This window comes from Jaculus jaculus, chromosome 9 (assembly GCF_020740685.1).
Source record: "Jaculus jaculus isolate mJacJac1 chromosome 9, mJacJac1.mat.Y.cur, whole genome shotgun sequence".
Taxonomy (NCBI): domain Eukaryota; kingdom Metazoa; phylum Chordata; class Mammalia; order Rodentia; family Dipodidae; genus Jaculus; species Jaculus jaculus.
The window spans coordinates 78104000-78131615 of NC_059110.1; the positions used below are offsets into that span (position 1 = coordinate 78104000).

The 27616-nt window shown below is 41.6% G+C and overlaps 1 protein-coding gene across 2 annotated transcripts in view; it reads right to left on the minus strand.

Moving 5' to 3' along the window:
• The window catches only part of Ankfy1 (ankyrin repeat and FYVE domain containing 1), a 106152-nt gene that overhangs the window by 33103 nt on the left and 45433 nt on the right, over window positions 1–27616 (minus strand). For both annotated transcript variants that reach the window (XM_045158288.1, XM_004672401.2), the window contains exons 6-14: window positions 27347–27496; window positions 24617–24782; window positions 17102–17306; window positions 14509–14577; window positions 13622–13821; window positions 12347–12444; window positions 5488–5716; window positions 590–688; window positions 188–341 (exon numbers count right to left, since the gene is read on the minus strand). In XM_045158288.1, coding sequence (XP_045014223.1) covers window positions 188–341; window positions 590–688; window positions 5488–5716; window positions 12347–12444; window positions 13622–13821; window positions 14509–14577; window positions 17102–17306; window positions 24617–24782; window positions 27347–27496 — 1370 coding nt within the window. The remainder of the gene's footprint in view (window positions 1–187; window positions 342–589; window positions 689–5487; window positions 5717–12346; window positions 12445–13621; window positions 13822–14508; window positions 14578–17101; window positions 17307–24616; window positions 24783–27346; window positions 27497–27616) is intronic.

Here is a 27616-nt window from a genome sequence, read left to right on the forward strand (position 1 = left end):
TGGTGAAAGCATCTGGATTTCGATTGAGTGGCTGAGGCCCTGTCAAGCCAATTCTCATTCTCTCTCTCTCTCGTGCGGTCTCTGTAAAAAATTTTTAAAATATGGTTTGTATAGGCAAGGTTATACTTTTTGAATCATCACAATCAAATATGACCCAGTGTTAAAGTAGAGCACTACCACATCCCACCTGACATTTATATCAGCCTGATGTTCCAGGAGGAAGAGTGCACTCTTGCTGTCCTGCCGCTGTATGGCCATGTGTAGCAAGGTCTGCCCATCTGACATGGTGTCATTGATGGAAGCTCCAGACCCAAGCAATTGGGCTGCAATCGTATGCAAGCCTAGGGAAAAAAAACAATCCTGGATTCATGATGCTCTCAGCTTTTTCCCCCTCTCTTGACATCTTATTAAAACACAGATACATTCTCAAAGCGGACAGTTTTCCAGTGGCCATTACAGGCTTAACCCATACAGAAATGTTATTTCACCACCAAATGATTGGTCTAGCCTTTTCCCTCCTCTTCCCCTTGTATTTACCCACCCACTCATCTGGTATCTGAGATGTCAATAATTTCTGGAACAGCCTTACCAGTCCATAATGCCAGGCCCAGCACAGTCTGGTCTCGGGAGTCCTTGAGGCTGAAGTCCGGAATAATTTGTAAGTTGTTGGTGGCATGAAGAGCATTGGCTGAACATTTTTAAAAAGAAAAGAAGCTTGATTTTTCCATTTCGTGGCCCATTCTTACTTTTTAGCTTATGTGTACATAATGTGCTGTATGCATGTGTATGTCCCCTTGTATGACCCCATATGCTCGCCTGCAGTGGCCAGAGTAGAACATCATGTATCCTGTACCATTGCTCCTCTGCCTGGTTGTTTTGAGCCAGAGTCTCTGTTTTAGTGAATCTGCAGCTTGCGAGACTCCAGTGATTCTATGGTGTCTGCTCCCCTGTGGGACTAGGGTTACAGGCACATGGGGTCACAACCAGCTGATTTAAGCAGGACCTGGAGATTTGAATCCTGGTACTCTTTGACTCCTTCAGGTCCTCATGCTTGCAAAAAAAGTACATTTAACCACTGAGGTATCTCCTAGCCTTTTTTTTTTTTTTTTTCTGAGGTAGGCTCTCACTCTAGCCCAGGCTGACCTGGAAATCACTATGTAGTCTCAGGGTGGCCTCAAACTCAAGCCAGTCCTCCTACTTCTGCCTCTCTGAGTACTGAGATTAAAGGTGTGTGCCACCATGCCTGGCTCCTCCTAGCCACCCCCCTTTTTTTTGAAGGGAGTGAGGTAGGATCTTAGTCTAGCCCAGGCTGGCCTAGAACTCATGGTGATCCTTCTGCATATGCCACCCAAGTGATGGGTTTATAGGTGTGAGCAACCATTCTTGCCTTCACGGATCACATTTAAGGTGTCCAAGAGGAGAAGAACTCAGAAACTAACTGGCCATAATATGATATTCACTATTTAGAGAGAACAGGTAAATCTTCCTGTGGGAAGTAGAAACCTGGAAATTACAGACATTTTAGAGCAAAGTTGGTAAGAAAAATAAATCTGTATAAACTGAAAATACTTTTCACATTGAAAAAAACAGACTCAACAATAGAAATACACATTATATGTAATGGTTGAAACAAGTAAGCCAAATCTGTGTATGGTGGCGCACGCCTTTAATGCCAGAACTTGGGAGGCAGACCAGGAGGATCACTGTGAGTTGGAAACCACCCAGAGACTACATACTGAATTCTAAGCCAGCCTGAGCTAGAGTGAGACTCTACCTCAGAAAAGAAAAAAGAAAAAAACAAAAAGAAAGAAAAAGAAAAAAAAATGAGTAAGCCAGTCACAGCAAAGCACATCCATAGTCTCAGTATTTGAGAGGTAGAGGCAGAAGGATTAGGAGTTAAAGTCTCAGCTAAATAGGGTTGGAGGCAAACCTGGACTACATGAGATGCTGTCTTAAAAAAAATAAAACACTGCAAACAGTTCAATGGGAGAGAGAGAGAAATCACCAGTGAAGATATTCAATAGTGGACACTGCAACCCTTATATTTGGCCAGACAGGCCAAATGAGCCAACAGGTACAAGAGTGCCATATCTGTTATGGAGGAAACCAACTGCCCTCTCATTGGACTGGAGGACCGCTCCATGAGAGGAAATGCATGCCTAATACTGAAAACCTACAACAGGGGTAGTCATGAGCCCTAGGGCTGTAATGGCTGCTGGTGTCTGGATAAATGTATATACTATGCTCAACAAACTACCCAGTAAGCACTTCTCTTAATGTTCATACCCACATATTAATGCTTCTCTCACTTTTGGTTAGAGAAGCTTCTCTTTTCAGATGGCAGTGACCTTGGGATAAGTCAGAAGACACCATGATGCTGAGAAGAAGTGACAGAGGAATGCTCAGCACTGAAACGTCTCCTATCACACCTTCCAAGGCTCAGGGACCACTGGGGAAGAGGTGGCAGAAAGAATTTAAGAGCCAAAGGAAGGGTACAACTCCTTACAATGTGCTCCTCCCAGACACAAAATGGCCTGGATATCTATGACTTCACAGTGCCTGAAAATACCTACACAAGACCATCATAATTTAGAGGGAAAGATCATAACATCAAAAAAAAAAAAAAAAAAGAGAGAGTCAAAGTCTAAGAGGATATAAATAAATCATATGGAAACCTACTTTTTTGGACAATGGAACACTCAGGAGCTATAGATTGTTGCTAGAAAATTTTCAAGGCCAGGGATGGGATACCTTCCAGTGAGCTGTTGGACAGGAAGGTCCCTGATGCACTACAGGCCATTGCCGAGGCCCTTGGTTTCCCACCAGGAATAGATGGTAAGACCCTTATTGCTGAAGACTCCACATACTTGGGCTGCAAGGCCAATGAGAAATCTTGCTGGAACTGAGCTGATAATCTCCTCCATGTAGACCAGCTGACAAAAAGCTGGAAGAAGCCATTCTGCATGCAGTTCAATGGGAGAGAGAGAAATCACCAGTGAAGATACTCAAAAACGGACACTATAAGTCTTAAGTTTTGCCAGCCAGGCCAAATGAGCCAAGGGGTACAATAGTGGCAAGTCTGTCATGGGGGAAACCAACTGACCTCTTAATTGGACTGGAGGCCCACTCCATGGGAGGGAATACATCCCTGATACTTAAAACTTAAAACAGGGGGTAGTCATGAGCCCTAGGGGTGTAATGTCTGCTGCTGTCTGGCTGAATATATATATTATGTTTATCAAACTGGCCAGTAAGCACTTCTCTTAATGTTCATACCCTTATATTAATGCTACTCTCACTTTTGGTAGAGAATGTTCTCTTTTCAAATGGCAGTGACCTTGGGATGACTCAGAAAGCATCATGGTGCTGGCAAAAAGTGACAGGATGTGCTGGAGAGATGGCTTAGCAGTTAAGCGCTTGCCTGTGAAGTCTAAGAACCTCAGTTCGAGGCTCTATTCCCCAGGACCCATGTTAGCCAGACGTACAAGGGGGCGCAGTGGCTGGCAGCCCTTTCTCTCTGTCTGCCTTTTTCTCTATCACTCTCAAATAAAAAATAAAAAAACAAAAAACAAAAAAGAAGTAACAGGAGTGCTCACACTGCAGTATTTCTATCACACCTTCCAAGGCTCAGGGTCTAATGCAGAAGAGGTGGCAGAAAGAATGTAAGAGCCAAAGGAAGGGTAGGACTCCTTACAATGTGCTCCCTCCAGACACAAAATGGCCTGCATATCCATGACCTCACAGTGCCTGACATTTCCTACACAAGACCATCATAACAGAAGGAAAAGATCATGACATCAAAATAAGAGAGAGACTGATTGAGGGAGGAGGGGATATGATGGAGAAGGGAGTTTCAAAGGGGAAAGTGGGGGGAGGGAGGGCATTATCATGGGATTTTTTTTTATAATCATAGAAGTTGTTAATAAAATAAATAATAAAAAATAAAAGAGACTGATTGAGAGGGGGAGGGGATATGATGGTAAGTGGAGTTTCAAAGGCGAAAGTGGGGAGAGGAGGGAATTACCATGGGATATTGTTTACAATGATGGAAGTTGTCAACAAAATAAATAAATAATAAAGAACTATTAAAGTACTCTGTGTCTCCTAATATCCTCCTTTCTTTTTTTGGGGAGGGGGGATTTTCAAGGTAGGGTGTCACTCTTGCTTAGGCTGACCTGGAATTTACTATGTAGTCTCAGGATAGCCTAGAGCTCACAATGATCCCCTCCTACCTCTACCTCCCGAGTGCTGGGTTTAAAGGTGTGCGCCACTACACCCAGCTAATATTGTTGCTTTAAGATTTGTTTTTTGGAAAAAAATTAATATTTTATTTATTTATGAGTGAGAAGGACAGACAGACAGACAGAATGGGCACACCAGAACCTCTAGCCACTGCAAACAAACTCGACACATGCACCATTATGTGCATCTGGCTTACATGGGACCTGGAAATAGAATCTGGGTCCTTACGCTTCACAGGCCAGCTCCTTAACCACTAAGTCCTGTATCCTAACATCTAATCCCATGCCTTTAATCTCAGGATTTCTGAGGTGAGTGAGCTTTCTCATTCCAGAGACACCCTTTCACCCATCAAGGGTCATTTTAAGGATACTGAGAGACAGATGAAAGAACTGAGTACTTGTGGAGGATCTTCCAAGGCAGAATGCTCAAAGACAGTGTCCACACCAAGGCAAAGCTTTGCTTGACCTATGTGAAAGTTGCCTGGAAAAACACTCCCCACAGAAGAAAAATGGCCACAGATTCTTCAGCTTAGCCTAATAAGACACAGGCAGCACCCAAAGAAAGCCCACAGAGGAAATGTGGTGATAGTTATACTACACTGTTACCAAGTTTGACCTGAAACCATGTTTTTAGTAAGAAACTGGCTATGGCTTTATTGAAATGGCTCAGTGATTAAGAAGCTTGCCTGTGAAGGTTCAATTCCCCAGGACCCACATAAGCCAGATGCACATGATAGTGCATGTGTCTGGAGTTTGTAGTCATGGAGCTTTGCCCTGAATGGAAACAAATGTCCAAATCACTAAGGAAGAAAACTAGGAGCTCCCTTCACAAAGGAGGAAGAACAGCCTATGTGACAAAATTTTGATTCTTAGTGCCAGACAGAGCCAGTGTGCCCATTTTCTCTCGCATGCTATCTCTCTCTTAAATAAAAAAATAAAAATTACACATACATATAGTATTTAAAACACACGAATGAGGGCTAGAGAGACTATTCAGTGATTAAGGAACTTGCCTTCGAAGCCTAAGGACTCAGGTTTGATTCCCCAGTACCCACATAAAGCTAGATGCACAAAGTGGAGTTCATTTGCAATGACTAGAGGTCCTAGTGTACCCATTCTCTATCTCCTCCACACACAATGAAATAAACAGTTTAAAAAAGAACCACACCAATGGAAGCAAGATCCACTCTTTAACATCAAAGTGTTGTCCATAGTCATATTGATAGCAGGATCCCTAACCACTGACCTTTCTGTTCCAGGATGACAGACACCACATCTGGATGCTTGTAAGCGATTGCCATGTGCAGTGGTGTCTGCAGGTGGACACTGTCCATGGAGCTGCTGAGGGCTGCAGGCTGTTGAGACACTGGTGGAGTCTCCTCTGTCTGTAGATTGGGGTTGGCGCCCTGCTGCAGGAGTTCTGCAGTGAGGTTGGCCAGACCATGTCGACAAGCTGTGTGCAACGGAGTTTCACCCTGAGTGGAAATAAATACCCAAGTCACTAAGGAAGGAAATTAGAAGTTCCCTTCAGAAAGGAGGAAGGGCAGCCTACATGCCAAAATTGAAGTCCCCAGTGCCAGCCAGAGCCACAGTACCTATTACCAGCTGACCTCCGTGACTCTGATCCCTTCCTCCTGTGTTGTCACCCTTAGTTTATTTGGCATGTTCTCAAGCACCTTCCCTCTTATGACCTCCTGAGCCATAGTCCCCTTTGTTTTCATTATGATTTTCTTCTAGTTATGAAAATAATATATTTTATATATAAGTGAAAAAATACTTTTATATAGTTACTAAAGTTTTCCCTTATGCTTTTCAACAGCACTATATTTAATCCTTCTTTTAGTCATATTCTGATCCCTGCACACTTCCTTCTCTTTCACCTTAAAGGCCCTTTGTACATGGTCACACACCTCCCAATTTTTTTAAAATTTTTATATTTATTTATTTATTTATTTTGGTTTTTCAAGGCAGAGTCTCACTCTAGCCCAGGCTGAGGCTGACCTGCAATTCACTATGTAGTCTCAGGCTGGCCTTGAACTCACAGCAATCCTCCTACCTCAGGCTCCCAAGTGCTGGGATTAAAGGCATGAGTCACCACAACTGGCCCAAATATTTTTATTAGGCTCAAACATAAAAAATCAATTTTGTCTCCAAAAACAGATCTGTTAGGAGGAACCTAAATTTACACATATTTTATGGTAAACTAGCAATACACATCACCATTGTTTGAGATATTATTCCCCATTACAAAAAAAAAAAAAAAAAAAAAAACACTATTTCTTTAGGGGTGGGGAAGGCATGCCAGGGCCTCCTGCCACTGGAAACACGAATTCCAGATACATAAACCTCTCTGCAACTGGCTTCATGTGAGCACTAAAGAATCAAATTTAGCTGGGCGTGGTGGCGCATGCCTTTAATCCCAGCACTCGGGAGGCAAAGCTAGGAGGATCGCCATGAGTTCAAGGCCACCCTGAGATGACAGAGTTAATTCCAGGTCAGCCTGGACCAGAGACCCTACCTCGAAAAACCAAAAAAAAAAAAAAAAGAATCAAACTTAACCAGCAGTTTGCTTTGCAAAGCGCCTTTAACCCCAGCCAGACATTATCTATATCTACATACAAAAACTCTATGCCAGGGTGTTCTCAGCAAAGATATAGGTGGAATGCAATCATTGGCTTAGAGATAGCACTTCCTTTCTCCTTCTCTCCTGTCATTTTGATTTTTTTTTCTGTCACTTCCTTTTCTTCTCCCTCTCCTTTAATTTGTTCTTTGCTATCAGAAGAGATGGTTGCTAATGATATAGATCAAATCACATTCTCAGAAACCATTGAACTTGTTTGCTAAGGAGAACCAGATGGGATGGTATTTGCTTCACTCCATTCTGAGTTTCTGTCTGAATTAGCTCTAGTTTTAGCTCTTTAATTTTTTTCTTCAGTTTAGTATCTTCAACTGCTTCTTCTCTCACACTTGCTTACCAAATTGCTTTCCTCTTTCACAAGAGCAACTTGCTGCTCTTAAATTATCCCATCTGCTTTTGCACCCTGTGTTGCTCTTCAGAACAGCACCATTTATTGTCAGCAAACAACAGCTCCAGGGCAGCCTCAGCCAGGATTAGGAAGGACAGAATCACAATCTTTTTTTTATGTTTTTTTTCAAGGTAGGGTCTCACTTTAACACAGGCTGATGTGGAACTCACTCTGTGGTCCCAGGATGGCTTTGAACTAGAAATGATCGTACTACCTCTGCCTCTCACGTGGAAGACACCTGACATCCTTCTCTGGCCTCTAGATATATATACATGAAGAGTACACTTTTGTACACACAAGAACACACATATGCATACTATACACATGCATGCATACACTCACAGACACCCAATAAATAAAAATAAAATGGACCTTAGCGCTCAGTAGTACAATATCTCTATCACACCTTCCCAGGCTCAGGGTCTAATACGGAAGAGGTGGCATAAAGAATTTAAGAGCCAACGAAAGGATAGGACTTGCATACAACATGCTCCCTCCAGACACAAAATGGCCTGGATATCCATGACCTCATAGTGCCTGACACTGCCTACACAAGACCATCATAAGAGGAGGAAAAGATCATGACATCAAAATTAAAAGAAAGACTGATTGAGATGGGGAGGGGGTATGATGGAGAATGGAGTTTCAAAGGGGAAAGTGGGGGGAAGGAGAGTATTACCATGGGGATATTTTTTATAATCATGGAAGTTATTAATAAAAATTTGGAATAAAATAAAATGGTCATAGTACTCTTCTGTCTAAAACCTTTTTCTATGGATCACCTCTCCCTTTACAGGATAAAGCCCAAATACCTTAAGTCAACTCTCTAGGCCTTTCCCCAATGGGGCTCTCACTTGCTTTCATGTCAGGTTTCCATTATGCCTGAGTTTCACCCAGCTGAGCCATGGCAGATATCAGAGAAAGAATAAGAGCTAGTAGTCTGTTTAAAGTTAGGAGACAGAGTATGTCGCCATACTAGGAGGAATTAAAAATGGGAAAAATCAATGATACAAGAGAGAAAGACAGAGACTTATAATGGTAGGAGCAAAGTCACTGGGAAGGTAAGAAGAAATGACAAGCAAAGCCAAAAAATGAAGCTCAGTAGTGCAGCGCTGGCCTAACAAACATGTAAGGCCATAGGGGCCACCCCCAGCTGTGCAAACAAAACACCAGCCTCTAGTGGGCACAAGGACATTTGGAGATTCCAGTTGGAGTGCAGACCACATATTCAGACAGACAAGTAGATTTAATGGAGGAAAGAACACCACTGCCCTGGCCACATGCTCTAAACATATTCTTGTGTGCTCTGGACAATGAGCTTCCCATCTACTGCTTTGTCCATGTTGTTGAGTGTGCAAATACCCACCATAGTACCTGGTCATACTAGCCCCATTATTTATTTATTTATAGATTTCCTTTGTGAAGGATTTAAAGATGTGAAAAAAAATTTAATCCTACATGTTACTTCTAAATCTGCTGAGAAATAAACTTATGATATTCTTAAGCATATAAAGTAGTTATAACATAAATGTAATCTGGGCTGAAGAGATGGCTTAGGAGTTAAGGCGCTTACCTGCAAAGCCAAAGGACCACAGTTTGACTCCCCAGTACCCACATAAACCATATGCACAAGGTGGCACATGTATCTGGAGGTTTTTTTTGTTTTTTTTTTGCAACAGCTGGAATCCCTGGCATGCCCATTCTCATTCTCTCTCTTTGCCTCTTTCCCTCTCTTAAATAAATAATAAATAAATAAATTAAATATTAAAATAAATAAATGTAATCTGGGCCAGGTGTGGGGACACATGCCTTTAATCCTAGCACTCGGGAGGCAGAGGCAGCAGGAGGATCACCATGAGTTTGAGGCCACTCTGAGACTGCATAGCAAATTCCAGGTCAGCCTGGGCTAAAAGTGAAACCCTACCTCAAAAAATAAAAAATTGGGGCTTGAGAGATGGCTTAGCGGTCAAGGCATTAGCCTGCAAAGCCAAAGGACTTCAGTTCAATTCCCCAGTACCCATGTAAGCCAGATGCAAAAGGGGCTGCATGTATCCGGAGTTCATTTGCAATAGCTGGAGGTCCTGGCGTGCCCATTCTCTCTCTCTCTCTGTATGTGTATCTATCTGTCTCTTTCCCTCCCTCATTCTCTCAAATATATAAAGAATTTTTTAATTAAAATAAAAAATAAATAAATGTAATCTGGGCCGGGCATGGTAGCACATATCTTTAGTCCCAGCACTCGAGAGGCAAAGGTAAGAGGATTGCCATGAGTTTGAGGCCAGACTGAGAATACATAGTAGATTCCAGGTCACTGGCTAGAGCAAGACCCTACCTTGAAAAATCAAAAAATCAAATAAAATAAAACAAATGTAATCTGAAAAACAAGCATGTCTCTCACTGTCTAAAACTAATTAAATGAATAATTTTAAAACGACACCATTTATCTGGGTATGGTGGTATACACCTTTAATTCCAGCACTCAGGAGGCAGAGGTAGGAGGATTGCTGTGAGTTCGAGGCCAGCCTGGAACTACAGACGAGTTCCAGGTCAGCCTGGCCTACGGTGAGATACTGACTGAAAACAAACAAAAAAACAACAACAACAGATAGAGGTATAGTAGCACACACCTTTAACCCCAGCACCTGGAAGCAGTGGTAGGAGAAATGCCATAAGTTTGAGGACAGGCTAGGACTACACAGTGAGTTTCACATTAGTCTGGGCCAGAATGAGACCCTACCTCAAAACAAAACGAAAAATAAAAACATCAATGAGGGCTGGGAAGATGGCTCAGTGGTTAAAGGTGTTTGCTTGCACATTCTGCAAGCCTGGGGTTTCCTCAGTGCCCATATGAAGCCAGATGCAAAAAATTGTAAAAACATCTGGTATTTCCTTTGCAGTAGCACAAGACCCAGGCACATCCACATATACAAACACACTCACACATAATTAAACAGCAGCAACAAAAATTTAGTATTTAACATTCCAGAGATTGTGCAAACACATGACTAAATACATCATTTCATATTATCAATACCCAATGAAATTAGAATTAATACCATGTTAAAAATGCTAAAACTGAAGTTCAAGAAAGATTAAGAAACTTGCCTAAGACTACATAGGGAAGAACTGGGAAAGCTGGTAAACCCAGTAATATCCAACCTGAAAGGGTACACAACAGGGGATTTCCCCAATGTAAAGAATATGATCTTTGGTCCTCCCACCCCAGAAGTTTCATGCCTGAAACTATGGACAGTACCATATGGTAGACATAATTTATTTTTAAGATTTTTTTTTAAATTTATTTGAGAGTGACAAAGAGAATGGGCACACCAGGGCCTCCAGCCACTGCAAACAAACTCCAGATATAGGCGCCACCTTGAGAATCTGGCTTACATGGGTCCTAGGGAATCGAGCCTGCAACTGAGGTCCTTAGGCTTCATAGGCAAATGCTTAACTGCTAAGCCATCAAAAAAACTATCTTTTGGGGGTGTGGGGGGAGTTTGATGTAGGGTCTCACTCTAGCCCAGGCTTATGTGAAATTCACTATATAGTCTCACGGTGGCCTTGAACTCACCTCAATTCTCCTACTTCTGCCTCCCAAGTACTGGGATTAAAGGCGTGCGCCACCAAGCCCAGCAAAAAACTATTTTTAAAAATATTTTATTTAGCCAGGCGTGGTGGCACACGCCTTTAATCCCAGCATTTGGGAGGCAGAGGTAGGAGGATCACCATGAGTTTGAGGCCACCCTGAGACTACATAGTGAATTCCAGGTCAGCCTGAGTTACAGTGAGACCCTACCTCAAAAAAAAATTTTTTTTTAATTTATTTATTAGAGAGAGAGTATAGATGCACCAGGGCCTCTAGTCATTGCAAACAAACTCCAGATGCATGCACCACTTTGTGCATTTGGCTTACGTGGATACTAAGGAATTGAACCTGGGTCCTTAAGACTTCACAGAAAAGCACATTAACCATTAAACCATCCCTCCTCAAAATATTTTTTTAAGCCCCAAAAATATCTTTTTAAAAAAAGGAGAGCCAGGGGCTGGAGAGATGGCTTAGTGGTTAACATGTTTGCCTGCCAAGCCAAAGGACCTCAGTTTGACTCCCCAGGACCCACGTAAGCCAGATGCACAAGGTGGCGCATGCATCTGGAGTTCGTTTGCAGTGACTAGAGGCCCTGGCACACCCAATCTTTCTCTCTCTCTCTCTCTCTCTCTCTCTCTCTCTCTCTAATAAACAAACAAATTAGTTAACTAAAAATAAATAAATAAATAAATAAGCAAAAAATAATAATAAAAATAAGGAAATCCAAAGCCAGGCATGGTGTCACACGCCTTGAATCCCAGCACTTTGGAGACAGAGATAGGAGGATCACTGTGAGTTCAAGGCCACCCTGAGTCTACATAGTGAATTCCAGGTCAACCTGAGTTAGAGTGAGACCCCACCATGAAAAACAAGCAAACTAAAAAAAGGAATCAAGCTGTTATTACAGCAGGTGATATGTGCACATTTGCTACTGCTAATTTCTATAAGAGTACAAAGTCCACAGTATCGATTTTAGGACCTGATACAGCAAATACTTAGGTAAGAGTTATAGAGAGGAGGGGTGTTTCACACCTTTAAGCTTAGCACTTGGAAGACTAGAGAGAAGTATAACTATGAGTTTTAGGTCAGCCTGGGCTGAAGTGGAAACCTACTTCAAAAAAAAGACAAAAAAAAAAAAAAAAAAAAACAAGACTTGCTGACTCAGTAAATCAGGCTTTTTTTTTTTTTTTTTTTTTTTTTGAGGATACATAAAATAATACTTTTTTTTTTGGTTTTTCAAGGCAGGGTCTCACTCTAGTCCAGGCTGACCTGGAACTCACTATGCAATCTCAGGGTGGCCTCGAACTCACAGCGATCCACCTACCTCTGCCTCCCAAGTGCTGGGATTAAAGGCGTGCACCACCATGCCTGGCTCTTATAATTCTTTTGTTCAATAAAATAGTTCTTTCTTCTCTTAGTTTTAACCATATGTATGTATTATATGCATAAAACTTTTAAACCCTCTCCTCAAGTTGCCTTGTCATACTTACCCACTTGTTTTTGTGGTTGACATGGGCACCATTGGTTGCCAGGAAAAGAGCTGCTGCCTCATTTCCTGCCCCGGCTGCCCGCTGTAGTAAACAATTTCCTAGAAGAAAAAAATCATGTTTATTTTTCTTTTTGCATACAAATGAGGTCAAGTCCCATACTACACAATGCCTTGCTCTTTCTCACCACCTTAATACCGACCAGACACATGAAGGTAAGTACCATTAAGACGCAAAGCACATACAACCTGTGCGTAGAGAGATAAAGGAAGACTCCAGGCTGGAGCATTATTCCTCCCTGGATGATAGCTGTATTAGTTAGGGTTTGTAACAGATAAATATGAGGTCCTGGGGTGCTTCCTGGAACCCCTAAGTCCTAAGTCCATATCTGCATATTAACCAAAGAATTGGCAATTCCAGTTCCAAAGAGAGCAAATCTCTCAGTGGGCCAGAGAAAATATACTTTAAAGTTTGAGCTCAGCACACCTAGACACACCTGCACCAGGTATTCCAGCCAATCCACCTGGGCTCACAGGAGGAACCCATCCACAACTGGGTAGGATATGTGCTCAAGACAGATCTGAAAAAAAACAAAAACTGAAAAAGACTGACTTTTCTATCAAGAATTCTTTTTTTTTTTTAAGTTAGGGTCTTGCATTAGTCCAGGCTGACCTGGAATTCACTATGTAGTCTTAGGTTGGCCTCAAACTCACAGCAATCCTCCTACCATTTTAACTTATGCAGTTCTTTCTGTGTACATATCCTAAATTATATACCTTTCTATAGAACAAAGGTCACTTGTAACTTCTAAGATATTCCTGAAGTACTGAAAACCATTGGGCTATTATTTCATGTAAAATGAGAAATGGAACAAACCAACAGGAAAAAATAATAACCTTGGGTCTATATGCATCTAACCATTAAAATTCAAAGTATATGAAAAGTGATTAAGCCTCTTAGATATAGACAGACAGGGATGGGTGTGTAGCTGGCAGTCTTGCCTAACTGCATGATGCCCTCGGTTTAATCCCCTGCACTGAGGTAGGAAAAGGAGGAGGAAAGAAAAAAAGGGAGGAAGAAAGGAATTAAAAAATCAAGTGGTTCAAAGTTAAGTATGATGCATAAGGTAAAGAACAAATTCAATGCACACAGAATGTTGCATCCTACTCCAGTGAATAAACATATATCCTTTCCATAAACAAACCAAAAATATCCCACTGATATATCTCTTAAGAGTCCTGGATGGAGCATCATCTCTTGTGATCTATTGTGCTTCACCTGTGGTCACATCAGGAGCATCAGTGTTGCTGCCACGTTGAATGAGTCTGGCTGCAAAGCTGTTTTCATCAAATGAAGTCCCATTCATCACAGGAAGGTCTTCAAAGGGGTTTACAGACTGATCTGAAGACACAGTGATGTACTGCACTGCAAGCCATAAAGCTGTGCTGCCCTCGTGGTCTTTTAATTCTAAATCCAATCTGAAATAAACAAGCAATGTGAATGGCAAAATAGTCTTTGGTCACCTTGTCTAGCCTCACTCTCACTGAATATTTTTATGAGGTGGCATTTCACTCTAGTCCAGGCTGCCCTAGAATTCACTATGTAGTCTCAGGATGGCCTTGAACTCATGGTGATCCTCCTACCTTTCCTCCTGAGTGCTGGGATTAAAGGCATGTGCCACCATGCCTGGCTTCATTGTATGTTTTTTGTTTGTTTGTTTGTTTTTTCAAGGTAGGGTCTCACAATAGCTCAGGCTAACCTGGATTTCACTATGCAGTCTCAGGGTGGCCTCAAACTCATGGCAATCATCCTACCTCTGCCTCCTGAGTGCTGGGATTAAAGGCATGCAACATCATGCCCAGCTATCATTGCATGTTTTGATAATAAACTTTATTTTATTTACTAAGATTTAGAATATTAAAAAGCATTTTAAAAGAGTTTTATCACATGCCTATAATCACAGTACTTGAGACACTAACACAGGAAGATTTTGAGTTGCCAGCCAACCTGGGCAACATAGTAAGAGCTTGTCTCAAAATAATAATAATAATAATAATAAATTTTTTAAAAAAGAAAAAAGAAATATTAAATAAAAAGGAAGGATTTTTCACTCACAGTCCCACCCTCACAACCGCTTTTTCAATTCTCCAGGTCGCCCTACGTACTGTTTACACTGCAGCAGCTGATTGAACACATATTCATTTCTGGCCATGATGGACAAGTGTAAAGGAGTCCTGAGGATACAAAGAAGAGTTGTCAATTCAGGACACATCAATCCAACAACTCACAGAAAGAGAGATGACTAGAATTCTAGATACAAACACCATCCATAAGAAATCCCACATTTCTGTGACACTTTTCCAAAACCATGATCAAGAATCAAAACACTTTGCTTTGCTTATATAGTGATTTATTCAGTGTCTAAAAAGGGTTAAGAACCAACAAAAGGAAAATATAAATTCTAGCCCATTACTGAATATGTGTATATTACTTTTTAAAACTTTCATCTTTTTAAAAAATATTTTATTTATTTACTTGAGAGAGAAAGAAAGGAAGAAGCAGAGAGAGAGAATGGGCATGCCAAGGCCTCTAGCCACTGGAAACTGACTCCAGACACATGTGCCCTCTTGTGCATCTGGCTTACATGGGCCCTGGGGAATCGAACTGGGGTCCTTAGGCTTCACAGGCAAGCGCCTTAACCGCTAAGCCATTTCCCAAGCCCAACTTTCACCTTTAAAAAAAAAATTATTTTCAGACAGAGAGAGAGAGAGAGAAAGAATGGGCACACCAGGGCCTCTAACCACTGCAAACTAACTCCAGATACATGTGCCGCTTTGTAATTCTGGTTTTGCATGGGTACTAGGGCATTAATCTTGGGTTGTTAGGCTTTGTAGACAAGTGCCTTAACCACTGAGCCATCTCTTCAGCCTGTGTATGCTACTTTTAAATAGCAGTTCCTATCAGATCTGCATGCTTTCCTTTACCAATCCTGAACAGAAACTTCTTTTCCTTTTTTGTAATTTTCTATTTCACTGGAACATGAACATAGAGTAGCAACAGTCAGAAATGGTTCAAACCGCATTCACACACTTCACTGTTTTTTGTTTGTTTGACAGAAAGAGAGGAAGGGAGGGAGGAAGAGAGAGAGAGAGAGAAAGGGAATGAGTGTGTCAGGGCCTCCAGCCACTGCAAACAAACTCTAGACGTGCATCTAGCTAACGTGGGTCCTGGGGAATCGAACCTGGGTCCTCTGGCTTTGCGGGCAATCGCATTAACCACTAAACCATCCCTCCAGCCCTTTTTTTTTTTTTTTAATTAGAGAGAGAGAATAGGCGCACCAGGGCCTCCAGCCACTGCAAACAAACTCTAAAGGCATGTGCTACCTTGTACATCTGGCTTATGTGGGTCCTGGGGACTTGAACCTGGGTCCTTAGACTGCGCAAGCAAGTCCCTTAACTGCTAAGTCATCTCTCCAGCCCTCTTCACTGTTTTCATTTAGCACTTAAGGAAGTTGCCACTAAAAAACAGGGCCTCTGAAGCTGGCAGCTACTTCAGATGGACAGACTGCCCTAGAGTCAACTGCACTTGGAGAAAAAAATATCAAAGAACCAATAGGGGAAAATATAGACATAGTTATTTTGGGAATAAGTAATGATCCCATGACACTGAGAGCACGTGGAGAGTCATCTTATTTAAGTACTTTCACCACTGCACAAACTCATTTTTCCTTTCTATAGCCAACCTCACAGAAATCTTTCTTTAAATTCTTTAAAAAGGGTTTCAAGAGTATAAACTGTTGTACTGCTTTAAGTAAATAGTAGATTTCAAAAGATGATACTGGAATCCAGGGAAATATGTCAATAGTGTCTTTTCTTTTTGAAAGAATATTTATTTATTCACTGTAGGATTATGGCATTCTCTGTGTGCCATCAAATCAAGTTTCTTCACTGTAAGGCCCACCTGTGGTTGGTTGACACAGGGGCCTTAAATCCCCTTCAGAGCTTCCCACAGTACTGCTCCAAAGAGGTAGACCTTTAAGATTCATTCTCTCTCTCTCTCTCTCTTTTTTTTTTTCTTCTTTTTTTGGCTTTTCTAGGTAGAGTCTCACTCTAGCCTAGGCTGACCTGGAATTCACTATGTAGTCTCAGGGTAGCCTTGAATTCATGGCCAACTCACACCTCTGTCTCCCAAGTGCTGGGATCAAAGGCGTACACCACCATGCTGGGCTTTGTTTTTATTTTGTGGTGTGTGTGCCACAAGTAATCTTCAATTAAATCCTCTGGGGAGAGGCAAAAGGAACAGAAACACTACCAATGAAAGAAGATAGCAAGTCATATAATAAGTTGTTTGAAGTTAGTTACAAAGCAGAATTGGGTTTAAGATAGGGAATTTTCTAACAACTGTACCTCATAGAAATAAAAGAAATTTCCTTGAATTAGTGGTTCTTCAAACCATCCAAGCAACAGTAAAAATGCTAAGGAAGCTTCCCTTAGAAGAGCTGACTAAATGACCACTCTGATCACTTCTAACATGAAGTGATAGAAACTGCTTAGAAACAGACTTCAGTTAGTCAGGACACAAAGGCTTTCTCCAAATGCCTCTGGTATTAGTTGTGATATTCCTTCACATGGTGAACAAATATCTCCAGCTCCAATCAAATCAGCTCTAATAATCCAATATGCTGTATGCCAATTACATGCTACCATAAAATACTTTTGGGGGGTTGGTGCTAAGAACAGTCTCATTTTCCCAACTCACCTGCCCTTGCTGTCCTGCATGTTGGGGTTGGCACCAGCCTGTAGGAGGGCCTCTGCAATCTGCGCCATCTCGGCCATCACATCTGCTGAGTGTTTCTTGGAACTATATAGTGCCACAAGGTGCAGGGGTGTCTCCTGGGCTCCCAGTGTGGCAGCATTGACAAGGGCCCCATTCTTAATGAGAAATGTGGACGCAAAGAGATCTCCTTGAAGAGAAACAACAGAAGACACAGTAACATATGACAACACTCGGCCCAAGCTCTTCTGGTCAATACTTCCACTGCAGACAAAGAAAAGGGACACCTGGGTATGTGTGAAGTACTCTCAAGGGATTCTTCTAAGTACAAACTCATGATTGAGTCCAGAGAATTACTTACTCTAATTCAAAAGGCTTCACTGAACACTTTTGGATTATCTGTGACCATTTGTCTTCCTCTGACACTTAACGTGTCATTCACTGCTTAAAAACATCAAGTTTCTGGGCTGGAGAAATGGCTTAGTGAAGCCTAAGGACCCAGGGTCAATTCTCCAGGTCCCACATTAAGCCAGATGCACAAGGTGGTAGATGTGTCTGGAATTTGTTTACAGTGGCTACAGGCCCTGGTGTGCCCATTTTTTTTTCTCTCTCTCTCAAATAAATATAAATAAATTAAATAAAATGCCCAAGTTTATAATTAAAAAAAAATACCAAGCTTCGTGGGCTCAGGCAGTCAAGTGCTTATTATGCAAGTATCAGGACCTAAGACTGAACCCTCTACATCCATACCAAAGCCTGACATGGGGATGGGAGAGATAGCTCAGAGGTTCAAGTTGTTTGCTTGCAAAGCCTGCTGACCTGGGTTTGATTCCCCAGTACCCACTTAAAGGCAGGTGCACAAGTGGTGCATGTGTCTGGAGTTTGCTTGCAGCAGCATGAGAGCCTGCTATACCCATTCTATCTCTAATAAATAAATATGAAATAAATAAATAAAGCATGAAGTGGAGTGCACCTTTAGTTACAGAGCTGGAGAAGTGGAGACAGTAGGATTTCCAGGACTTGCTAGGAACAAGTCTAGCTAATTGATAAGCTCCAAGTTCAGTGACAAATCATTCTGTGTACCGTGCATGCATATCTGTGCATGTATGAATATGCAGAAGCCAGAGGAGGACATCAGGTGTCCTCTATCACTCTTCCACCTTATTTCCTTGAGACAGAGTCTGTCATTGAACCTGGAGCTTGTCAGACAGGCTGACCCTCAAGCCTATCTATTTAGACTAGGTCTGGCATTACACAGTTACAGGTGTGCAAAAGTATGCCCAGCTTGTTATGTGGATGCCTTCTGATTGATGTCGGTTATTATAGTAGTTAAATAGTAGTAGAACTAAGCCAAGAATGGTGTCTCACAACTATAATCACTGTACTCGTGAGGCTGAGATAGAAGGATAGGTGTGAGTACCAGGCCAGCCTGGGGCTACAGAGGCCTAGTCTCAAAAACAAAACAAAACAAAAAAAACACAGTAGAAATAGATTTTATTTTATTTTTTGAGGTAGGGTCTGGCTCTTGTGCATGGCTAACCTGGAATTCACTATGCACTCCCAGGCTGGCTTAGCACTCACAGTCACTCTCCTACCTCTGCCTCCCCAAGTGCTGGGATTAAAGGCATATGCCACCATGCCTGGCTGAAACAGATTTTTCCAGTATTTTTTATTAGATTTAAAAAATCATAAGGACCCAGGTTTGATTTTCCAGGTCCCACATAAGCCAGATGTACAAGGTGGCACAACTGTCTGGAGTTTGTTTGTAGTGGCTAGAGGCCCTGGTATGCCCATTCTCTCTCTCTCTCAAATAAAAAATTATTAAGCCGGGCGTGGTGGCGCACACCTTTAATCCAAGCACTTGGGAGGCAGAGGTAGGAAGATCGCCATGAGTTCAAGGCCAGCCTGAGACTACATAATGAATTCCAGGTCAGCTTGGACTAGAGTGAAACCCTACCTTGAAAAACCAAAACTAAATAAATAAATAAACTAAGGTTTAAAAATAAATAAAATAGCCGGGTGTGGTAACACATGCCTTTAATTCCAGTACTCAGGAGGCAGAGGTGGGAGGATCATCGTGAGTTCGAGGCCACCCTGAGACTACATAGTGAATTCCAGGTCAGCCTGGACCACAGCGGGACCCTACCTTGAAAAACCAAAATATAAATAAATAGAATAGAGCCGAGTGTGGTGGTGCATGCCTTCAATCTCAGCACTCAGGAGACAGATGTAGGAGGATTGCCATAAATTCGAAGCCACTCTGAGACTACACAGTGAATTCTGGGTCAGCCTAGGCTTGAGGCAAGACCTTACCTCAAAAAAAAAAAACAAAAATAAACCACACACACACACACACACACACACACACACACACACACACACACACAAAAGCCATTCATGGTGGTGCATGCCTTTAATCCCAGCACTTGGGAGGCAGAGGTAGGAGGATCATTGTGAATTTGAGGCCACCCTAAGACTACATAGTGAATTCCAGGTGAACGTGAGGCTAGAGTGAGAACCCTGCCTTGAAAAATGAAAATAATAATAATAAATAAATAAATAGTAAGGTTTGACAGTGGCCGGGGAGATGGTTTAGCAGCAACAGTTGCTTGCTTCCAAAGCCTGACAACAGGGGCCAATTCTCCAGCTGTCGATGAAAAGGTGGTTGGGCTGAAGAGATGGCTTAGCGGTTAAGGTGTTTGCCTACAAAGCCAAAGGACCTCAGTTCGATTCTTCAGGACCCACATAAGCCAGATGCACAAGGAGCACATGTCTCTGGAGTTCGTTTGCAATGGCTGGAGGCCCTGGTGCACCCATTCTTTCTCCCCCCCAAATAAATAAATAAAATTAAAAAGAAAATTTTTTAAAACTGGTTCGCAGCCAGGAATTGTGGCATGCACCTTTAATCCCAGCACTCAGGAGGCAGAAGTAGGAAGATTGCTGTTCAAGACCAGTCTGGGACTACAAAGTGAGTTCCAGATCAGCCTGAACTAGAGTAAGACCCTACTTTGAAAAAAAAAAAAAAAGATAAATAGCTAAACTTAAAGCTATCACTCAATCACTTGGGCAGGCTAACAAAAACTATAGGAAGTTAAAGGAAAAGCAAAAAGAATTCCAAAACTGTGTGTGGTGATGCATGCCTAAAATGCAAGCACTCAGGAAGCAGAAGCAAGAATATCTCTGCAAAGTTAAAGATAGCCTGTTCTACATAGCTAGTTCTAGGCCAGCCCAGGCTTCACAGCAAGATTCTATCTTAAAAGTGAATGATGAATGAGGACTGGGGAGATGGCTCAGTGGTTAAGGTGCTTGCATGCAAAGCCGAAGAACCTGGGTTTGATTCCCCAATACCCACTTCATATCAGATACAGATAGAGGCGCATGCACCTGGAGTTTATTTGCAGCAGCTGGAGGCCCTGGTGCACCCATTCTCTCTGTCTCTCTTCTCTCTCTGCTTGCAACTAACTAACTAACTAAATAAATAAATAATTTTTTAAAGTGAATGAAGGCTGGCGTGATGGTGCACACCTTTAATCCCAGCACTTGGAAGGCAGAGGTAGGAGGATCACCATTAGTTCAAAGCCACCCTGAGACTACACAGTGAATTCCAGTCAGCCTGGACTAGAACAAGATACTACCTTGGGGGTGGGGAGAGTGAATGAATGAAAAAAGAAAGCATAGCTACAGAAATTGGATCTGGTTATGGTACTCCAACACATGAGCAAGAAAAAGTCACTAGGGGGGCTGGAGAGATGGCTAGGTGGTTAAAACTGCTTATTTGCAAAGCCTGCTTGCCTGGGTTCAATGCCCTAGAACGTACTAAATGCCAGATATCCAGTGTCATATTATCTGAAGTTAGCTCACAGTGCTAACAGGTCATGAAGAGGCCCGCGGTATGCCTGTCTATCTCTATCTCTCTCTACCCCAACCACTCTCTCTCTCTCTTTCTCCCTTCCTCTCCCTGGAAATAAAAATAAAATGTTGAAGCTGGGTGTGGTGGCTGGAGAGATGGTTAAGCAGTTAATGTGCTTGCCTGCGAAGCCTACGGACCCAGGTTTGATTCTCCAGGTCCCATGTAAGCCAAATGCACATGGTGGTGCATACATCTAGAATTCATTTGCAGTGGCTAGAGGCCCTGGCGCACACATTCTCATACTCTCTCTCTCTCTCTAATAAATAAATAAAAATAAATCAGAAAAATAAATAAATAAACAATAAAATGCTTGGGGCTGGAGAAATAGCTTGGTGGTTAAGACACCTGCTTGGAAAACCTACTAACCTGGGTTCAATTCTCTACTACCCACATAAAGCCAGATGCACAAAGTGGCACACGCATCTTGAGATCCTATGCAGTGGCCAGAGGCCCTGGCATGTTCATTCTCTCTCTTTGATGGGTGTGGTGATGCATGCCTTTAATCCTAACACTAGGGAGGCCGAGGTAGGAGGATCACTGTGAGTTTGAGGCCAGCCTAAGACTACACAGTGAATTCCAGGTCAGCCTGGGCTAGAGTGAGACATCACTTAAGAGGGGAAAAAAAAGAAAATATCACCAGGTTCACCTTACTAGCCAACTGGAAGTCATCATGCTAAGTGCATACTGATCATTGTCTCTCACTGTCTTGACAGATCTAAAGCAGAAATGATTATACTTTTACAGAAGAAAAGAACACAGTGTGGTCAAAGGACTATCTACAGAGTCAACAGATGAGCCAAGGATTCAAATATTGGTTATATCTAAGCTCCAAAGCTAGTGCCCATACCATGCCATCTTATCTAAAGTTAGCAACAATCAAGGTTACTGTTTCCATACTAATCCACATGCATGTAGGCAATCATATATTCACAGTGGAAGATTAAATCCTCTGAGAACAAGCAGCAAAAATGTGTCACCAATTCCTGTAACTAAGCAATCACCGAAATATTTAATAACTCATCAAAGATGTTTTCCATCAACCATAATTTAACTCCCAGAGAGGAAAGAAACCTAATTGTCAGGTTATATTTTTAGTAACCAGTGCATTTGTTTCCAAAATAAATACTTCAGACAATCAACAGTATGGAAAAGAACAATCCCCTAAGTAGTACAAACTTTCCCTACTGAACACACACACACACAATGTTAAGATCCATAGCTCTACATAATTCACTGTGCTTGGGAAAAATGCATTTGCTCTTCAACACTGACATACTCTAAGAATTTCCTACCCAACAACAAGCAAAATGTTCTTATGAGCCAGCAAGTTCAACACTCTCAAAACATTTATATTAAAACCTTCCTGGGCGTGGTGGCACATGTCTGTAATCCCAGCAGACAGAGGTAGGAGGAATGCCATGAGTTCAAGGCCACCCTGAGACTATATACTATATGGTGAATTCCAGGTCAGCCTGGGTGAGAGTGAGACCCTACCTTGAAAAACAAAACAAAACAAAAGTCGATCCGGCCAGGTGTAGTGGGACACACCTTTAATCCTAGCACTGGGTAGGCAGAGGTAGTAGGATCCCTGTGATTTCAACCAGCCTGAGATTACATAGTAAACTACAGGCCAGCCTGGCTTAGAGTGAAACCTTACCGTGAAAAACCAAAAAACAACTACAACAAAAAAAATTAAATAAGGGGCTGGAAAGATGGCTCAGTAGTTAAAGGCACTTGCTTGCAAAGTTCAATTTCCCCATACCCACGTAAAGCCAGATGCATAAAGTGGCATGTGTCTGGAGTTTGTCTGCTGTAGCTAAAGGGCCTAGCTTGTACATAATCACTTTCTCACTCACTCTCTAATATATAATTTTATTTATTACTTTTTATTTAATTATTATTATTATTTTTTTTTGAGATAGGGTCTCACTCTAGCCAGGCTGACCTGGAATTCATTATGTATTCTCAGGGTGGCCTCCAACTCACGGCAATCCTCCTGCCTCTACCTCCCAAGTGCTGAGATTGTGCGCCACCACACCTGGCTATAATTGTTTTATAAAGTTAATTTAGGAGGGCTGGGAAATGGCTCAGGGGTTTAAAGACATTTGCTTGCAAAGCCTGCCAACTCAGGTTCAATTCCTTAGGAGCCACATAAAGACAGATACACAATGTGAAGCATGAGTCTGGAGTTACTTTGCAGCAGCAAGATGCTCTAGCACACCCATGCTCTAACACATTCTCTCTCTGCTCATAAATAAATAAATTTAAAAAAAAATTGTTTTAGCCGGGCAGGGCAGCATGCGCCTTTAACCCCAGTACTTGAAAGGCAGAGGTAGGAGGATTGCTGTGAGTTGGAGACCAGCCTGAGACTACATAGTGAAACCCAGGTCAGCCTGGGCTACAGTGAGATTCTACATAGAAAAACATATATATATATGTATATATAAAAATTTTTAAAGTTATTTCAGGGCTGGGTTTGTGGTAGAGCACCTGTCTAGGATGCACAAAACCCTGAGCCCAATCACAAGTTAATGAATTCAGTTAAAATATTAACATAAATGTTTGATGTTAATTCTATCACTTCCATATGCTTCTCTACTAACAATATACTCAAAATATAATTTCAAATCTGAACGCAAACTTTACCATTTTGCCATGTGCACGGTTTGAATGTGAAATGTCCCCCATAGGTACATGTATTTAAACACTTGATTCCCAGCAGGCATGATTTTAGGAGGCTATGGAATCTTTATGAGGCCTGGCTGGCAGACTTAGGACATCAGAGGAGGAAAGGAGACAGAAACAACTACTATACTATGACAGAAGTCAATTCTTTCTTGAAAGAGAAAGTGTGAAATCAAGAATATGTTTGAACTTTTATGGTGTTTTTTATTTTAATTTTTTAAGATTTTTTTTTTTTTTTTTTTAAAGAGAGAGAGAATGAGCATGCAGGGTCTCTAGCCATTGCAAACAAACTCCAGATGCATGTGTCACCTTGGACATCTGGCTTATGTGGGACCTAGAGAATCGAACTTGGATCCTTGGGCTTTGCAGGCAAGCACCTTACCTGCTAAGCCATCTCTCCAGCCCTTAATTTTAATTTTTGTGGTTTAGACACTTCTATCCATACTAGCATACAAAAGAAGTTTTCTCAGCGCAACTCCTGGTGAAATTGATCATACATAATCACACCCACATGTATAAAACAAGCAGACATAGAAATTGCTCACAAGTACAAGATACTTCCCAAAAGCCTTATGTCAAGCCTTTCTTCTTCAGACCTGGTGGCATTCTGAACAGCCAAACCAACAAGGCATAGGCCACAGTGCTTCAGTCCCTCTAACCCAATGATTGTAAGTTCTTTTTTTTTTTTTTTTTCCTTTGGTTTGTCATGGTAGTCTCATTCTAGTCCAGGCTGACCTGGAATTCACTCTGTAGTCTCAGAATAGCCTCATATAAGTTTGAAGTCATATATCCTATGGGTGTAGACTCAAGATGTATTTGGAAATCTCTGGAACTAAGTTGGCAAGTCTTCAAAAACCTTGAAAACAAAAATTGCTTATAAAGAAAAATGTAAAATTTGTTCCTACCTCGTTGGATTGCTTTATGTAATAAGCTCCAGCCATTCTTGTCTACCATGTCCACATCAGCTTTATGACTAACCAGCGTCGTTGCAATACTCTCTAGCTGCCGTGAAAGGGCTAGATCTAATGCAAGGTCTCCATTATGATCCACTTCATTTAGCTTCCCAGGGAGCTGCAGAGATGAGTTTAGAAATCAAAACTCAGATTTAGAAAATACAACTTATTTCAATTTTCCCAATTGCCCCTTAAATACCACTTCGTATAGAAATATCACATTTGTTTGTTTTCTTCAAGGTAGGGTCTCACTCTAGCTCAGGATGACCTGTAATTCACTATGTAGTCTCAAGCTGGCCATGAACTCTCAGAGATCCTCCTACCTCTGCCTCCCAAGTGCTGGGATTAAAGGCATGCACCACAATACCCAACTCAGAAATATCACATTTTAATGCTATGACTGCTTATTCCCATATTCAACTTTGTTTACAAAATTCTATCATGCCTTTTTAGTAACACATGCTTTCAAGGAGCATAGAAATAATTGTGATTAAAGAAGAGATATAGCGCTGGAGAAATGGCTTAGTAGTGAAGATACTTACCAGCAAAACCAAAGGACCCAAGTTTGATTCCCCAGTACCCATGTAAAGCTAGATGCACAAGATGGCAAATATATTTGGAGTGTGTTTGCAGTGGGTGGAGGCCCTTGTAGACCCATGCTCTCTTTCTATCTGCCCCTTTCTCTTTCTTTCTCTCTCTCTCTCTTTTTAAATTACTTATTTATTTGAGAGAGAGAGAGAGATGTAAGGATGAAGAAATGGCTTAGAGGTTAAGGCACTTGCCTGCAAAGCCTAAGGACCCAGGTTTAATTCTCCAGGTCCCATATTAACCAGATGCACATCATGGCACATGCGTTTGGGGTTTGTCTGCAGTTATTAGAGGCCCTGGTGCACCCATTCTCTCTCTCTCTCTTCCTCTGTCTCAAATAAAAAAAAAAAAAAAAAACAATAAAAAAATTTTTTTAAGGGCTGGAGGGATGGCTTAGCAGTTAAGGCATTTGCCTACAAAGCCAAAGGCCCCAGGTTCGATTCCCCAGGGCCCATGTTAGCCAGATGCACAAAGGGGAGCATGCATCTAGAGTTTGTTTGCAGTGGCTGGTGGCCCTGGTGTGCCCATTTTCTCTCTCTCCCTCTTTCTGTCAAATAAATAAATAAAAATAAAAAATATTTTTAAAAAATTTAATTAAAAAGAGGAAATATAAAGAACATGAAGACAATTAAGGAACACAGGTGGTAGGGGAATGTTACCTATGTAAAGACCACAGGGGACATGTTCACAGTACTGTAGGATAAAAGCCAGGATAGAAGCCAGGAGTGGTGACACACACTTTTAATCCCAGCACTTAGGAGGCAGAGATAGGAGGATTACCATGAATTCAAGGCCACCCTGAGACTCCATAATGGTTTCCAGGTCAGTATGAGCTAGAGCAAGACCCTACTTCAAAAAAAAAAAAAAAAAAAAAAAAAGCCAGGATAGAGAACTTTATGAAAAATGTTAACATTTTTCTGAAAGTCTATGGCTTAACTAATTTCTCCCTCATAATTTAATGTGTCCATACATACTCAATATTCAAGCCAAAACATATTTCACTTACACCTGTATTTCTTCTAAGGCAGTGTAGGAGGCAGAATAATGGTCCCCAAAGATGTCTATGTCCTAACTCTCAGAAAATAGGAGTATGCCAACTTACATGGCATAAAGTAATTGCAGATGTGATTAAGGCTAAGGATAGAGGATCCTGGACTACCCAAGAGGACCCCATCTGTCTAATCCCATGTTCCTACAAGAAAAGGGGAAAGAAGAAGAGTTGGTCAGACCTGATAGCTTTGAAAATGGAAACAGGGAGCCAAAATAATATCTAGAAGCTGGGGATGACCACCAGCTGACAACCAACAAGAAAACTTAAACCCAGGACCACAGGAAAAAGAATTCTGCCAACATCTTAAATGAGCAGAAATTGGGTTCTTCCCTGTAAATAACTTGATTTTAGTCTGGTGACGCCAGTCCTGGACTGCCAACATGGAAATCTGTCAGAAAATAAATGTATGTTGTTCTAAGGTACTGAGTTTGTGGAATTTTGTTACATAGCAGCAAATGGAATATATATTTTTCTTGTTTTTTTGAGGTAGGGTCTCACTCTAGCCCAGGCTGACCTGGAATTCACTATGGAGTTTCAGGGTGGCCTCAAACCCACAGCAATTCTCCTACCTCTGCCTCCCAAGTGTTGAGATTAAAGGCGTGCGCCACCACGCCCGGCTGCAAATGGAATATTTTGGCATTTGGCTGTTAGGTACAGTTGTAATATCTGAAAATGTGAAACTGGCTTTAGAATTGGGCAATGGGTTCAAAGAAGAAAAATCCTTAAACAAGTTGTTAATTGAAATATATATATTCAGGCTGGAGAGATGGTTTAGAGGTTAAGGCGCATGCCTGTGAAGCCTGAGAACACATGTTTGACTCCCCAGACTCTCCAGGTCCCATGGGGGCCAGACACATAAGGTGGCACCCATATCTGGAGTTTGACTGCAGTGGCTAGAGGCCCTGGCAAAAGAAGAAAAATATACATTCTTAGATTGCACCAGTCAGTGATGGCACAGATTGCAGTAGAGAAGCACTGTAGAGAAAAACAAGAGCATTAAGATTTGGGAAGACATGGGAAAAACAGAAAAGCAGTTCCAGTACCTGGGAATCCATTTCAATCAGATAGAGGAAGACCACATCTTCTCTCTCCACTTTAATTGCTTTATGGAGCGGGTACTCTGTCTTGGATTTGATCATTTTGTATAACAACTGAGCACTCATGCTACTGAAGTCCTCCTTTCGCAAGTCATCCTGGGAATTAAAAACACAGTGATCAGCAAAACAGACACAAAATATTCCTAACTGTCATTTATTAAGCACTTAGCCTGTGTCAGGCCCCACTTTAAGGACTTAACATTTTCTAACTAATTC